Genomic DNA, 16040 nt, shown 5'->3' on the forward strand with positions numbered 1-16040 from the left:
TAACTTTTATGGGAGGTGTGGTAAGAAGGTTCTAATACGGCTCCAGTGATCCTTGCCTGCTGGTATTCATGCCTTTGAGTAATCTCCTCCCACACTGAATCAAGGCTGACTTATGTGAGCAATAGAAAGCTGTAGAATTGATAAAGTGTGACTTTCAAGGCTAGGTCATAAAAGGCAGTCTAGTTCAGTCTTGGAATCTTGTGTCATTCACTCTGAGGAGAATCCAGGCACCATGCTGTAAGGATGCTCAAGTAGCTCCATGGAGAGGCCCACATGCAAAGGTACTACAGCCTCTTGCCAACTGCCAGCCATGGGAGAAGCCACCTTGGAAATGGATCCTCCACCTGCAGTCACAGCTTCAGATGACCGCAGCCTCAGCCAACACCTGACTACAATCTCACGAAATACTCTAAGCCAGAACAAACCAGCCAAGCTGCTTCACGATTCTTCACATTTCTTTCTTTTTTTCTTTTCTGAGACAGAGTCTCACTCTGTCGTCCAACCTGGAGTACAGTGGCATGGTCTTGGCTCATTGTAGCCTCAACTTCCCAGGCTCAAGTGATACTTCCACCTCAGCCTCCCGAGTAGCTGGGAGTACAGGTATGTGCCACGACACCCAGCTAATTTTTTGTTTTGGTAGAGGCTGGTCTCAAACTACTGGGCTCAGGTGATCTACCCTTCTTGGCCTCCCAAAGTGCTGGGGTTACAGGCGTACACCACCATGAATGGTCTTTAGAGATAGGGTGTCACTTTATTGCCCAGGCTGGACTTGACCTCCTGGGCCCAAACAAGCCTCCCGACTCAGCCTCCCACATAGTTAAGACTACAGGTATGCACCACTGTGCCTACCTCACCCCAGGATTCTTAACCTACAGAAACCATAAGAAATAACAATTCATGGTTTAAGCCACCAAATTTTGAGAAAGATTTATTATCCAGCAGTAGGCAACTAATACAAAAGCAAAGATCAGAAATAGAAGGTGCTCCTGGGGGACTTGATGGGATATAGCAAGGTAGGCTGGGGGAGGCGGGAGCAGTGAGAAGCATGGTAAGGGAGCAAAGTGGAGTAAAGAACCTGTGAAATCAATTTGTATTTTACTTACCATTTCATCCAGGATTGGCTCTAAGAGGTTATTACAGATGGTCCCTGAAATGTAGGATCAAGAGAATGCTGTGTGATCTTTATTTGGAAGACAGATTTTAGGTTGTGTCAGGTGGGGGTGTTCCTACAGACAAGTTAGTCTCATTTCATCCTGAACAAGTGATTGGGCTTTACAATAAAGATCAGGTTCTGGAAGTGCAATAGCTTTTCTTTTATTTTTTATTTTTTGAGACAAAGTCTCACTCTGTTGCCCAGGCTAGAATGCAGTGGCACGATCTCAGCTCATTGCAACTTCTGCCTCCCGGGTTCAAGCGATTCTCTTGCCTCAGCCTCCCGAGCAGTTGGGACTACAGGTGCCCGCCACCACGCCCAGCTAATTTTTTTGTATTTTTGGTAAAGACAGGGTTTCACCGTGTTAGCCAGGATGGTCTCGATCTCCTGACCTCATGATCTGCCCGCCTTGGCCTCCCAAAGTGCTGGGATTACAGGCATCAGCCACTGCACCCGGCCTTTTCTTTTTTTTTTTTAAATAGAGATGGGGGTCTCACTATATTGGCCAGGATGGTCTTGAACTCCTGGCTTCAAGCAATCTTCCTGCTTCGGGCTCCCAAAGAGTTGGGATTACAGGCGTGAGCCACTGCACCAAGCCAATATCTGTTCTTTAACAAAACATTTTTTCAATTGTTTTATGCTAAGCCCTGGGATAACTGCTGGGTGAACTAAGCAAGGATAAGTGAGTCACAGACTCTGCTTTCAAGAAGTTTCACAAGTGTAGGGGAGATTATCAAGAAAACAATGACAATACTATGCTACAAATAGTATGATAAGGCCAGTCACAGTGGCTCATGCCTGTAATCCAAGTGCTATGGAAGGCTGAGGTGGGCAGAGAGCTTCAGCCCAGGAGCTCAACACCAGCTGGGCAACATAGTGAAATCTTGTCTCTATGAAAAAATTTAAGAATTAGGTGGGTATGGTAATGTGTACCCGCAGTCCCAGCTACTGGAGAGGCTGAGGTGGGAGGATCACTTGAGCCTGGTGGGGGACCAGGGGTTGAAGCTGCAGTGTGTCGTAATTGCACCACTGCACTCTAGCCTGGGTAACAGAGAGAGACCTTGTCTCAAGGTAAAAAAGAAAAACCATATAATTAATCAGGACAAACCCAGACCACTAGGATGAACGGAGGTAGTCAGGGAGAGCTTTCCGGAGGAGGTGACTTTCGAGTTTTGAAGGATAAATATGATTTGGCCTCTCTCTGAGTGAAAGGAAGGGATAGGACAATGGAGTGTGGGATGGTCTTGGAAGAAAAGCCTTCTTGACACTAAAAAAAGCATATATGGAAGGTTCTCTAAAGGTTCAAGAAACTGTAGGTATTTCTGAATGCCTAGAATATAGGAAATGAAGGGAGGGGTGAGGTCGGCAGGGACCTAGTTCCTGCAGTCTTATATTTTCTGGTAGGGTTTTAATTTTTGTCTTCAAAGCACTGAGGAACAACTGCAGTGTTTTAATCAAGGGCTTGACCTAATCAGATTTGCATTTGGGAAGGATTTCTCTTGCTGCAGTGGGTGGATGGGACTGAGGAGGGCTGGACAGGAGCCAAGATGACCAGATGGAAGGTCACAGTTCAGAGGGAAGAGTCCCAATGAAGTAGTGACAGAGGGCAAGGCAGGAAAGGGCTGGGCCCAAGGATGTTGACAGGTAGAAGCAGTGAAGTTTATTATCAACTGGATGGTGGGAAAGAACATGTCAACAACGCCTCCCAGTTGGCTGGGCGTGGTGGCTCACACCCAGCACTTTGGGAGGCTGAGGTGGGTGGATCACCTGAGCTCAGGAGTTCGAGACCAGCCTGGCCAACATGGTGAAAACCTGTGTCTACTAAAAAAATACAAAAATCAGCCAGGCATAGTGGCACACACCTGTAATCCCAGTTACTTGGGGAGGCTGAGGCAGGAGAATTGCTCGAACCTGGGAGGTGGAGGTTGCAGTGAGCCAAGGTTGTGCCACTGCACTGCACTCTAGCCTGGGAGACAGAGTGAGACTCTGTCTGAAAACAAAAAAGACAATGCCTCCCAAGTTTCTGGCTTAGCAAAATGAATAAATAACCTATTGGTGTTTTCTCATGTGACTTTTTTTGTTTTTAAGAAACAGAGTCTTACTCTGTCCCCCAGGCTGGAGTGCAGTAGTGGCATGATCATGGCTCACTGTAGCTTTGAACTCCTGGACTCAAGTGATCACCCTGTCTCAGCCTCCTGAGTAGCTGGGACTTACAGGCAACTACTACCACGCCCTGGCTTTTTGTAGGACTTCTGGAGAGGTATTTAAGTGGAATAATGTTAACTAATTTTTTTTTTTCCAGACAGAGTTTCGCTCTGTTGCCCAGGCTGGAGTGCAATGGCATGATCTTGGCTCACTGCAACCTCCGCCTCCCAGGTTCAACCGACTCTCCTGCCTCAGCCTTCCGAGTAGCTGGGATTACAGGCATGCGCCACCATACCCAGCTGATTTTTGTATTTTTGGTAGAGACAGGGTTTCACCGTGTTGGTCAGGCTGGTCTCGAACTCCTGACCTCAGATGATCCGCCTGCCTTGGCCTCCCAGAGTGCTGAGATTACAGGCTTGAGCCACTGCACCAAGCCAAGTATAAGTTTTTAAAACAAATTTAAACATAGTACTTACCCATTGTCTTCAAGGAAAGGACAGAATCCCTTGGTTAATGTTCCCTCAACAAAGACAAAGTAATTATTACTCAGTCAAGGAATCTGGGGGTAACCTTTTTGGCTCTTGAAACTAAACATGCCCATAGGCTGGGAGCAGTGGCTCATGCCTGTAACGCCAGTACTTTGGGTGGCTGAGGCAGGCAGACCGCTTGAGCCCAGGAGTTCGAGGCCAGCCTGGGGAACATGGTGAAACCCTGTCTCTACAAAAAAATACAAAAGTTGGCTGGATGTGGTAGTGCTCCAGGCCGCATGACAGGTGCCTGTGGTCCCAGTTACTTGGGAGGCTGAGGTAGGAGGATTGCTTGAGCCCACGAGGTCTAGGCTGCAGTTGAGCTGAGATTATGTGCACCTTAATAGACACAGCAAGACCCTGTCTCCAAAAAACAAACAATCGAATAAAAAATCCCAAACAAAATCATGCCCATAAAAAAGCCAGGGTAAGGAATTAGAAACCAAAAGAAAACCTCCAGCTATCTATTCATTCAACATTTACTGGACTCTAATTCTCTTTTCTTGAAGAAAGGAATATTTAATAAGCAAACAAACTATTAATAGCATTTGGGGTGCCCTGAGTGCCTACTATGTGCCAGGGCCAAGTAGGTTTATCTTTATTTTGCAGAAGTTAAAAAATGATGTAATCGGGTGGTATGAACATTAAAAAAATGTAATTGAGGTTACAACCAAGGTGTATTTGATTTCAAACCCAGATCTTTTTGACTATGCTAAATGCAAGCAAATTCAAAAAGGGTGATTAGCCGGCCACAGTGGCTCACCCAAGTAATCGTAATCGCAGCGCTTTGGAAGCCCGAGGGTGGATAGCTTTGAGGCCACGAATTCCAGACCAGCCTGGGCAACAAAATGAGGCCCACCCCCAATCTCAACAAAAAATTAAATTAAAAAAGTAAAAAAACCAAAAAGGGTATTAAGCAATTCACAGACACTGCACAGGATTTTTGGTACGTTTAGGGCATCTGCATGGTACTAGCTTTGTTCTGGGTTGCTGAGAACATTCACAGGTCATACACCAGTTTTCCTTTCTGGAGAGCTTCTGTCTGTGTATCTTTTTCTGGAGAATCTGTTTGACATTCACAACACACACTCCTCATTTATTGCCAGAAATGATGATGTTTTATGATTTACATTATGTGTGTAACACACGCACACGCGCGCGTCTTCCTTTCTGGACCTCGTTTACCGTAAGAGGAAGCAATTGCTTTTAGCATCAATAAAGGATTGCAGGATAAATATTTGTTCTTTGTAATGGGCGACATGCACCAGCCCATAAGACATCCAGAGGTTCAGGTTATCAACGAAAGTGCACACGCCTCCCACGCCCCGTTTCCGTGTAGTTCCAAATCTCAGGTGTTTCCAGCTGCAGCTTCCGTTGCCTTTAACTACATCCTGCCTTTTCCTTCAAACCTTCCTCCTCAACCCCTTCGAGACCTACAGGCACGGCCCAGGGGCAGGTGGCATGACCTTGGTTCATCCTCGGCCGCGGAGACGCGGCGTGACCTTGGCCAAGTCCCCGCTTCCCCATCCGCTGACTGGCGAAGCTGGACCGCTGGGTCTCCGCTCCAGCCGCTAGGCGTCCTGCGCGGGTACCCGATCTCCCCCGGCTTCTTCCGCGCGGCCCCCCCCCAGTTCTACGCCTACGCTGGCGGCGTAGCGGCCGCCTGGAGTCGCGCGGCCAGCTACTTTCAGACGCTGGTTTCCGCCGCGCGGATTGGGAGGGCGCGATTCCCGAACGCGGCCTGCGCTGCGAGCGCGCGGTCGTCCCGCAGGCCGGTGCGGCCTTACGCCGCTGACGCATCGCGCCCAAGATGGCGGCGCGGTCGTCGTCGGGGGTGGCGGTGGCAGAGGGGGCGGCGGCCCTGGCGGCAGCGGAGACGGCAGCCGTGACGGTGGCAGCGGCGGCGCGGGACCTGGGCCGGGGGGAATGAGGCGGCCGCGGCAGGCCAGCGGCGGAGCCGTGTAGCGGACAAGCTCCCCCTCCCTGCTTCCCTTGGCCGAGCCGGGGGCGCGCGCGCACGCGGCCGTCCAGAGCGGGCTCCCCACCCCTCGACTCCCGCGACCCGCACCGCACCCCCACCCGGGCCCAGAGGATGATGAAGCTCAAGTCGAACCAGACCCGCACCTACGACGGCGACGGCTACAAGAAGCGGGCCGCATGCCTGTGTTTCCGCAGCGAGAGCGAGGAGGAGGTGAGGCGCCAGGCTGGGCTGGCCGGGGTCGCCGGGTCTCCGGCCCCTTCGGGTGGAGGCGCGAGGGGCGCCGCCGCTGGAGGAGGGTGTGCCCGGGCCGCCCCGCTGGTGCAGAATGATGTTCCGACGGAATTTCCTGAGGCGAAAAAGGGGGGAAGGACCAAGGACGTTGGGGCTGAGGGGAAGCGGGTCTGAGTGTGGCCGCACGGGACGCGCCGGGCGGAGGGGGTGACCGGCTTGCGGCCGGAGCGCTTCGGTTCGGCCGCCTGTTACCGGGGAGAGCGGCCGCGGGAGAAGGCAGTGGGCTGGGAAGAGTGCGGCTTTCGGTTCAGGCCAACGGCTTTGATCCAGGAAGAGCCGCTCCGCACTTGTCAGCCAGGCACATGTGTGCGGAGGCTGGTGTGCACGAGGCGCGGGCCGGCCTTTGTGGCAGAGAAATAGTGCGCTTCATTGGCAGGTTTGGGGTTTGCCGAAGGATTAGGTGTCTGTGAGCCCAAAGCCGAGGGATGGGGGTGGGGGTGTCTTCGGAAGATTTAGGGCGTTGTGCATAAGCCACAGCCAGCTGTTTATTTTACAGTGCGCTGGGTAGCCTTTATGGTGTAGTCTGAGAAGAAAGGACATTTGATATAATAATCTTTGTGTGCTGACAATGTTTCATATTAATTGGGAAGACCAAAAGCAGGATTTAATATTTTTGCTCTGACGTTCCTCCACTGCCTTGTGGGAAGAGCCTTAGAATTAAATTAGCTAGGAAAATAAAAATGTTTTAGAATCAGTTTCTTTTTATAATAGATAGGGTACTTTAAACAAAAATCTCGGCTTCCCAAAGCCGTTTCTGTGGTGATGAAGGGAGTTCAGAGAAGCACATGTTTTGTAAATCCACAAAGAATAGCTGCTTTGGAAATTCATAAGATGCCTGTGGGAATGCATTTCTCTTATGTGCATTGTGGTAAAATGGCAGTTAAACTGCAAACAGTGAAGGACAGTGAAATCCAATATGTTATACTCCAGCATTCAGCAGTGGGCTATGGTGGCAGGGCCGCAGTACAGTGCATGGTGTCGAAATGGGGAAAGGAACTTGACCCGTTAGTTATGAAAAGAAGCTGTGGCGAAAGAGACAGATGGATTGCCAGGAGGTGCTGTCCAGAGGTATTTAGGAGGAAGTGGGAATTTGAATTACTGCCTGAAGAAAATTAGTTAGTGAATTGTGCTGTTAAGGGATCCCATGTGTGCGCCCTTTCAGCAAAACAGAAAGAAAGGAGATTTGGAAACGTATGCTTTGTATCCTACCATATATTGTAAAAGTCCCCAAAACAGATGCATTGTAATAGCTAACCAGGGCCGTGCTGTAAATTATACACTGTTTTGGAATGCATATTTGAGTAAAGTAAAATTATTCGTGGTGCTTACTGCTCCAGAGGCTTTATTCTCTTCATTATCATATCATGTTATGGGAAATCAGATGGGATCACAGGCTCTTAACTGAAGGGAAAGCTGATTAGCATAATAGCATGTCTTACTACACTAGTATGCCTGAATCTGTGAGCACCCCAATTATAAGTATAGTTTAGTTGCACAAATGATGCAAGACTATTTGTTTTGAAAAATCACGGCCGGGCGCGGTGGCTCAAACCTGTAATCCCAGCACTTTGGGAGGCCGAGACGGGCGGATCACGAGGTCAGGAGATCGAGACCATCTTGGCTAACACGGTGAAACCCCGTCTCTACTAAAAAAAAAAAAAAAAGAAAAATCACACCAGGCCGGACGCGGTGGCTCACGCCTATAATTCTAGCACTTTGGGAGGCCAAGGTGGTGAGGCCACGAGTTCGAGACCAACCTGGCCAACAGACCCCCATCTCTAAATTAAAAATAATAATAATAAATCATACTAGAAATAGAAAACGTCTTTTTGATAAATTGAAAACTATAGATCATAAGCAAACTAACAAAGGCTTAATTTTCCATTTTCTGTTAAATGTTTTATTATGCACTGACATTAGGAACATTAATGTTGAAAGCTTACTTGTCTGTTTAGGCTACCTCATGGCATCTTACAAGTCAGACCAGGCATAAGACTTGCCTTCTAGGGCTTACTTTTTTTCTTTTTTTTTTTTTTTTTGAGACAGAGTCTCGCTATGTCGCCCAGGCTGGAGTGCAGTGGCCGAATCTCGGCTCACTGCAACCTCCGCCTCCCAGGTTCAGGCGATTCTAGGAGCTTACATTTTTATTTTTAAAAATTTATTTATTTATTTATTTATTTTGAGACGGAGTCTTCCTCTTTCACCCAGGCTGGGGTGCAGTGGCTTGATCTCAGCTCACTGCAACCTCCACCTCCCGGGTTCAAGCAGTTCTCCCTGCCTCAGCCTCCTGAGTAGCTGGGATTACAGGCGCCTGCCACAATGCTTGGCTAGTTTTTATATTGTATTTTTTATTTTTTATTTTTTTTGAGACAGAGTCTTGGCTCTGTCTCCCATGCTGGAGTGCAGTGGCACGATCTCAGCTCACTGCAAGCTCTGCCTCCTGAATTCACGCCATTCTCCTGCCTCAGCCTCCCGAGTAGCTGGGATTACAGGTGCCTGCGACCACGCCCGGCTAATTTTTTGTATTTGTAGTAGAGACGGAATTTCACCGTGTTAGTCAGGATGGTCTCAATCTCCTGACCTTGTGATCCACCCGCCTCGGCCTCCCAAAGTGCTGGGATTACAGGCATGAGCCACCGTGCCCGGCCTTTATTTATTTATTTTTTTGAGACAGGGTCTCACTGTGTCACGCAGGTTGGAGTGTAGTGGTGTGATCATGGCTCACTGCAACCTCAACCTCCTGTGCTCAAGCAATCCTCCCATCTCAGCCTCCCAAGTAGCTGGGACTACATGAACAAGCCACCATACCTGGTTGATTTTTAAATTTTATGTGGAGAAAGGGTGTATTAGTCCATTTTCACACTGCTATAAAGAAATACCTGAGACTGAGTAATTTATAAAGAAAGAGGTTTAATTGACTCACAGTTATACATGGCTGGGGAAGCCTCAGGAAACTTACAATCATGGCGGAAGGCAAAGGGGAAGTAAGAACGTTCTTCACAAGGCAGCAGGAGAAAGAGAAGCGAAGGAGGAACTCCCAAACACTTATAAAACCATTGGATTTCGTGAGCACTCACTAGCATGAGAACCACATGGGGGAAACTCCCCATGATCCAGTTACTTCCCTCACTCAACACATGGGAGGGATTACAGGTCCTTCCCTCCACAGGTGGGGATTACAAATCGAGATGAGATTTGGGTGGGGACACAGAGCCATACCATATCACAGGTTCTCCCTTTGTTGCCCAGGCTATTGTCAAACTCCTGGGCTTAAGAGATCCTCCCATCTCAGCCTCCCAAAATGCTGGGATTATAGGCAAGAGCCACTTTGCCAGTCCAGGAGCTTAAAATTTTAAACTGTTAAAATGAAGTTTCTTTAATGCATTGAAACATTTAGTTTCCTTTATTGAATTTCTTTTTGAATGTTGGTTAATGAGCAGAGGAATCATGCAAAGCTTTCAATTACAGATGCAGTGGGTGTTATAGCTAAAGCCTGGGAAGAAAAAGAAAATGAGTGAAATACGTCCATTTTAGATTTCTTCAGTTCAACAAATGTGTATTAAAAACAACAAAAAGCATGTATTAAAGAGCCTACGATGGCGGCAGCACTGTGTCATGGGGAATCTAAAGATTAGCATCCCTTCCTGTGGACAGAGTTGAGTAGTTTTAAATGAGATTCCTTAATCGGAAGGGATTTTGGACCACAGAATAATCTCTAGGGTGCTTTTCAACTCTCAGATTATATAATTGTGTTGGAAGGAAAGTAATTTGTTAGTTCCAGGAGAACTTTTATGTTCTCAATAGATGTGCCAGAAGCATTAGCTGCCACACATTGTGGGAATGTAAAATTCAAACCGAATAGGGCATTCAACCCAATTAAAAAAAATTTTTAATGGGCACTGATGGCCTTAATCAAGATGGAATAGTTTACAGAATATTATTAGCATTAATACGATAGTAATATAAGTATATATAGGACCTTGATTTATAAATTTAAGCAATGTCAAGAAGCATACATGCAATGTGAAGAAAAAGAGATGAAAATACAGCCGTGTGTTGCTTACATTGGCGATACATACTGAGAAATGCATCTTTAGGTGATTTTGTTGTTGTGTGAACATCATAGAATGTACTTACACATACCTGGCTGGTATAGCCTACTGCACATGTAGGCTATATGGTATATAACCTGTTGGTCCTAAGCTGCAAAACTGTACAGCATGTGACTGTACTGAATAAATAGGCAATTGTAATGCAGTAGTATTTGTGTTTCTAAACATATCTAAACAAGCAAAGTACAGGAAAAATACGGTACAAAAAATAAAAAATGGTTCACCTGACCAGGACACTTACTATGAATGGTGCTTGTGCAACTGGAAGTTGCTCTGGATGCGTCAGTGAGTGAGCGGTGAGTAAATGCGAAGGCTTAGGGCATTACTGTACACTACTGTAGACTTTAGAAACACTGTACAGCTTAGGTTGCATTAAATCAAAAAATTATTTTTTTCAAAAATTAACAGCTTACTGTAATTTTTTTACTTTATAAGTTTTTACATTTTTTAACGTTCTGACTCTTGTAATATTAGCTTAAAACACATTGTACATCTGTATAAAAATATTTTCTCTTTTTTTCCTGTCACACTAAAATCACTTTTTTTTTTTTTTTAAAAGAGTTGAGCTCTTGCTCTGTTGCCCAGGCAACAGCCCAGGCTGGTCTTGAACTCCTGGGCTCAAGTGATCCTTCCACCTCAGCCTCCCAACAGCTAGCTAGGACAACTGGTGTATGCCACCATGCCTGGCTAATGTTTTCTTCGTTATATCTTTATTCTAGAAACTTTATTTAAAGATATTATTTATTATTTATTTGTTTTACTTTTTGTTCCTCTGCCTACCCATATTTTACTTTTTTTTTTTTTTCTTTTTTGACACGGAGTCTCGCTCTGTCACCCAGGCTGGAGTGCAGTGGCGTGATCTCAGCTCACTGCAAGCTTTGCCTCCCGGGTTCACGCCATTCTCCTGCCTCAGCCTCCTGAGTAGCTGGGACTACAGGCGCTCGCCACCATGCCCGGCTCATTTTTTGTATTTTTAGTAGAGATGGGATTTCACCGTGTTAGCTAGGATGGTCTCGATCTCCTGACCTCGTGATCCGCCCGCCTTGGCCTCCCAAAGTGCTGGGATTGCAGGCGTGAGCCACTGTGCCCGGCCCATATTTTGCTTTTTAAGCTTTTTCTTTGGTTGAAAACAAAGACACAAACACACATTAACCTAGGCCTACACAGGGTCAAGGATCGTCAGTATCACTGTCTTCCACCTCCGCATCTTATCCCACTGGGAGGTCTTCAGGAGAATAATAGGCATGGAACTGTCATCTCCTACGATAACAATCCTTTCTTCTGAGACTGTTTTACAATTAACTTTTTAAAAAAGTAAGTAAGTAGAGAGAATACACTCTAACATAATAAAAAGTACAGTATAGTAAATACATAAACCAGTAATACATTTACTATCAAGTATTATGTACTGCACGTGATTGTATGTGCTACATTTTTTTTGTTGTTGTTGTTTTGAGACAGGGTCTTACTCTGTTGCCCAGGCTGGAGTATAGTGGTGTGATCACGGCTCGCTGTAGCCTTGACCTTCTGGGCTCAAGTGATCCTTGCACCTCAGCCTCCCAAGTATCTGGGACTCCAGGCACGCGCCACCATGCCTGGCTAATTTTCGTATTTTTTTGTAGAGATAGAGTTTTGGCATTTTACCCAGGCTGGTCTTGAGCTCCTGGACTAAGGCAGTCTGCCTCCTCAGCCTCCCTAAGTGCTGGGATTACAGGCATGAGCCACCGTGCTCAACTGTGCTAGACTTTTATGTGACCGGCAGCACGGTAGGTTTGATTGTGTACTCACCATAAACACATGAGTAGCACATTGTGCTATGACACCACAGCTACGATGGGATAGGAATTTCTCAGCTCCATTATAATCTCTTGGGACTACTCTTGTATATGTAGTCTGTAGTTGACTGAAATGTTATGTAGTACATGACTATATTAGAAGATAATATCTCATGAGTAGCCAAACCTATCATTCTAGGTTTTTTTTTTCCCCAGCTCCAGAAAACTTTATTTATAGACCAGCAACGAGAGGCTGAAATTCTGATCCAGGTTAAGATGTGTCAACGTAGTAAGTTTATTGAACACTCATTGAGTGCCAAGTTCTGTGATACCGTTATGAAGGAGACAGACATGCAGGGAGCTTAGAGTCTAATGGGAGAGATGGAACAACAAACAGACCCAACAGCGTGATGAAAATGATTCCCTTTTCTCTTTCTGGCTCCTCTTCTTGTTGATAAACAAAATTTAACAGAAAAAAATCTCCCACTTAACAAGTTCTACTGATTGTTATTGATATGTTGATAACATCTTTAAATTGGGTATTTGTGGTAACTAACATTTATTACAGTAGGTTGAACCTGATACACAGTTTCTTAACCAACCACTACTTTAACCAGCTTGGTACACTGAATGCTTGGCAGTTACTCAGCAGGCTTCTGGGTCTGGTGTACCCCAACCAGATGACCTCCCAGCTGCCAAATTGTGTGATTACAGTTAGTTACCTTTATTCCTGTATCTGTTTATGTTCATTGTACTTGTTATTGTAATTGTGCAACTTAACCAGCGAAATTTGAGTTCAGAAAAGAATAAGGCTGGGCATGGTGACTCATGCCTGTAATCCCAGCACTTTGGGAGACCAAGGTGGGCGGATCATGTGAGCCCAGGAATTTGAGACGAACCTAGGCAACATGGTGAAACCTCATCTTTACTGAATACATAAAACTAGCCAGGCACGGTGGTGTGTGCCTGTAGTCCCAGCTACATGGGAGGCTGAGGCACAAGAATTGCTTGAACCCGGGAGACGGAGGTTGCAAACGGCACGCCACTGCACTCCAGAGTGAGAGTCTGTCTCAAAAAAAAAAGAAAAAGAAAAAGAAAATAAATTACTGCTCACTTATATGGACAAATAAACTGGAGAAGATTGGAGAGGGGATCTTAAAAGTCTAGGACTCTGCTCATAGATTACTTCATGAATGTTTTTAGGTTTTTGTTCTTTATAGAAACTAAGACTGGGAAACATAGATCATTTATTATGGGTGTGGCATATGAAAGAAAGACAACTTACAATTCAGCAATAGACTCATACTCAAAACAAGATCTTGGCCCTACAAAGATTAGCAAATAAATACATGTTTATATGCATATAAAAGATTTATTTGTATAATATTTTGTATAATGTATTTGTATATACATTTGTATAATGTATGTATATAATATGCATACATATACGTATTATATACATACATTATATGTATGTATATACTATATACATACACACTATAGGTGTGTGCCACCTTACCTTGCCTGTATATGTATATGTATATGTATTTTTTTTTTTTTTTTTTTGAGACAGAGTTTCGCTCTCGTTGCCCAGGCTGGAGTGCAGTGGCACAATCTTGGCTCACCGCAACCTCCACCTCCTGAGTTCAAGCGATTCTCCTGCCTTAGCCTCCCAAGTAGCTGGGATTGCAGGTATACACCACCATGCCTGGCTAATTTTGTGTTTTTAGTAGAGACGGGGTTTCTCCATGTTGGTCAGGCTGGTCTCGAACTCCTGACCTCAGGTGATCCACCCACCTCGGCCTCCCAAAGTGCTGGGATTACAGGCGTGAGCCACTGCACCTGGCCATATTTTTTATTTTTTGTGGAGATGAGGTCTCATGTTGCCCAGACTGGTCTGGGACTCCTGGCTCAAGTGATCCTCTCTACTTGGCCTCTCAAAGTGTTGGGATTATAGGCATGAGCCATCACATCTGGCCTGTTTGATTATTTAATATTTTCATTTGCTTTTTGCAAATAATATATAATTAATATATGAAGTATGTACATATAAATGTATATTTATCTGCTAATCTTTGTTCTTAGGGCCAAGATCTTGTTTTGAGTTTTTTGTTTTTGTTTTTGTTTTTTGGAGGCAAGGTCTTGCTCTGTTGACCAGGCTGGAGTGCAGTAATGCGATCTCAGGTCACTGCAGCTTCCACCTCCCAGGCTCAAGTGATCCTCCCACCTTAGCCTCCCAAGTAGATGGAAGTACAAGTGCATGCCACCTTGCCCAGCTAATTTGTGTGTGTGTGGCGACAGGGTCTCACTCTGTTACTCAGGCTGGTTTTGAACTCCTTAGCTCAAACGATCTTCCCACCTCAGCCTCCCAAAGTGCTAGGATTACATGCGTGTGCCACCACGCTCAGCCTACATTTATATTTTTTAATCAACAGTATCCTTTACTTGAACTTTAGCATAAACTGTATAGAAGACTAACTTCTTGAGTAAGATTTTATTATCCTAAATTGGGTAATATGATATTCATCTGTCATATTGTTCAACTTTGGCCCTCCTAAAGTACTTCCAGTAAGATTATCCTTCTTCCCCCAGTCTTTCCTTTTTTAGAGCCTCTGTGAGGAGAAGTGAGAGACAGGGGTGGGCTTGTTTGTACTCTTAGAAAGGCCAGATGATACAGAACATACAACAAATGACATCACAGTGCCTAGGAAAGTTAAAGCTGCTCCTAACGGGTCTGTTTTTACCCAGGGAGAAAAATGAATACTAATAGGATTGTGTGAGTTAGATTTCCCTGTGCCTTAAAGCTGTTTTAATAAAGAAAGGATGAAGCTGTTCCTAAGATGTTAGGTTTGTTTGTTGTACTTTTCCACTAGAAGCCCTGTGTCTCTTGGCAAACAGGGAGCTGCTTCACATTTTCTCAGATCCTTCAGCTCACCAGGTTGGAATGGAGAGATGATTGACATTGGAGCTCCTCAGTGGGCAGAAACTGGTGGCCTGTTTGTCTGTAAAATGCCCCAGAGGAGCAGGTGAACCGACAGCAGGCTCTAGAGAAGGGAGTAAGACACAAGGAGCAATCCCAGAGGCAATAACCATGACAAAGGGCTTCCGGTAGATCCCAAGGTGGTCAGGGAGTCCTTTTGTAACACATCTTGGTCGCTGTTCAATATTAACATTGCTCTAAGATCATGATGGGTTCATTGATCCAGTCATGACTGGACATTTCTACTCCTCATTTCTCAAAATCTTTCCTGGAAGCTTTTTTCACCTGCTTCCCCTTCTGTTTGCCTAATACCAGTTAGTCATTTCTTCCATTACATTATTTTTTGCCTCCTTCCCAAGGTGTGAATTCTGGTCTAAATTCATACTGCAGTCTCCATTCTTTTAACTCCTTGCCCCAATCCTACTTCTTTGCTTCTGCTTTAATTCTCATTTCTCAATAAAAATAGTGCTGCACATCTACTGTGTGCTGTGTGAAGCAATCTATATCTTTCTTCATAGCCTAGTACAGAAAGGAAGGGCCCTTTTTCAGGAATACGATTGTTTATTCATTTCTTTTTTTTTTTTTTTGAGACGGAGTCTCGGTCTGCCACCCAGGCTGGAGTGCAGTGGCCAGATCTCAGCTCACTGCAAGCTCCGCCTCCTGGGTTTACGCCATTCTCCTGCCTCAGCCTCCCGAGTAGCTGGGACTACAGGTGCCCGCCGCGTCGCCTGGCTAGTTTTTTGTATTTTCTTAGTAGAGACGGGGTTTCACCATGTTAGCCAGGATGGTCTCGATCTCCTGACCTCGTGATCCGCCCGTCTTGGCCTCCCAAAGTGCCGGGATTACAGGCTTGAGCCACTGCGCCCGGCCCACTGCTTATTCATTTTTTCAGCACACATTTTCAGAGTGTCTGTGTAAGACCGTGGGAATACATGGATAAATAAGACTGTTTAGCATTTTGGGAGGCCTGTGTGGGAGGGTCGCTTGAGCTGGGGATGTCTAGGATGCGGTGAGCTGTGTTTGCATCATTGCACTCCAGCCTGGGCAACAGCGAGAGAGACCCTGGCTCCAAAAAG

The 16040-nt window shown here is 45.7% G+C and overlaps 1 protein-coding gene across 3 annotated transcripts in view; it reads left to right on the forward strand.

Annotated features, from left to right (window-relative positions):
• Positions 1-5602: 5602 nt before the first annotated feature.
• Positions 5603-16040, forward strand: part of NUDT3 (nudix hydrolase 3) — a 112409-nt gene continuing 101971 nt past the window's right edge. For 2 of the 3 annotated variants that reach the window (XM_077999013.1, XM_077999014.1), the window contains exon 1: positions 5611-6016. In XM_077999013.1, the coding sequence (XP_077855139.1) occupies positions 5918-6016 (99 nt within the window). In that variant the 5' untranslated portion in view covers positions 5611-5917. 3 annotated transcript variants of the gene reach the window in all.

Source organism: Macaca mulatta, chromosome 4, assembly GCF_049350105.2.
Source record: "Macaca mulatta isolate MMU2019108-1 chromosome 4, T2T-MMU8v2.0, whole genome shotgun sequence".
NCBI classification, from domain to species: domain Eukaryota; kingdom Metazoa; phylum Chordata; class Mammalia; order Primates; family Cercopithecidae; genus Macaca; species Macaca mulatta.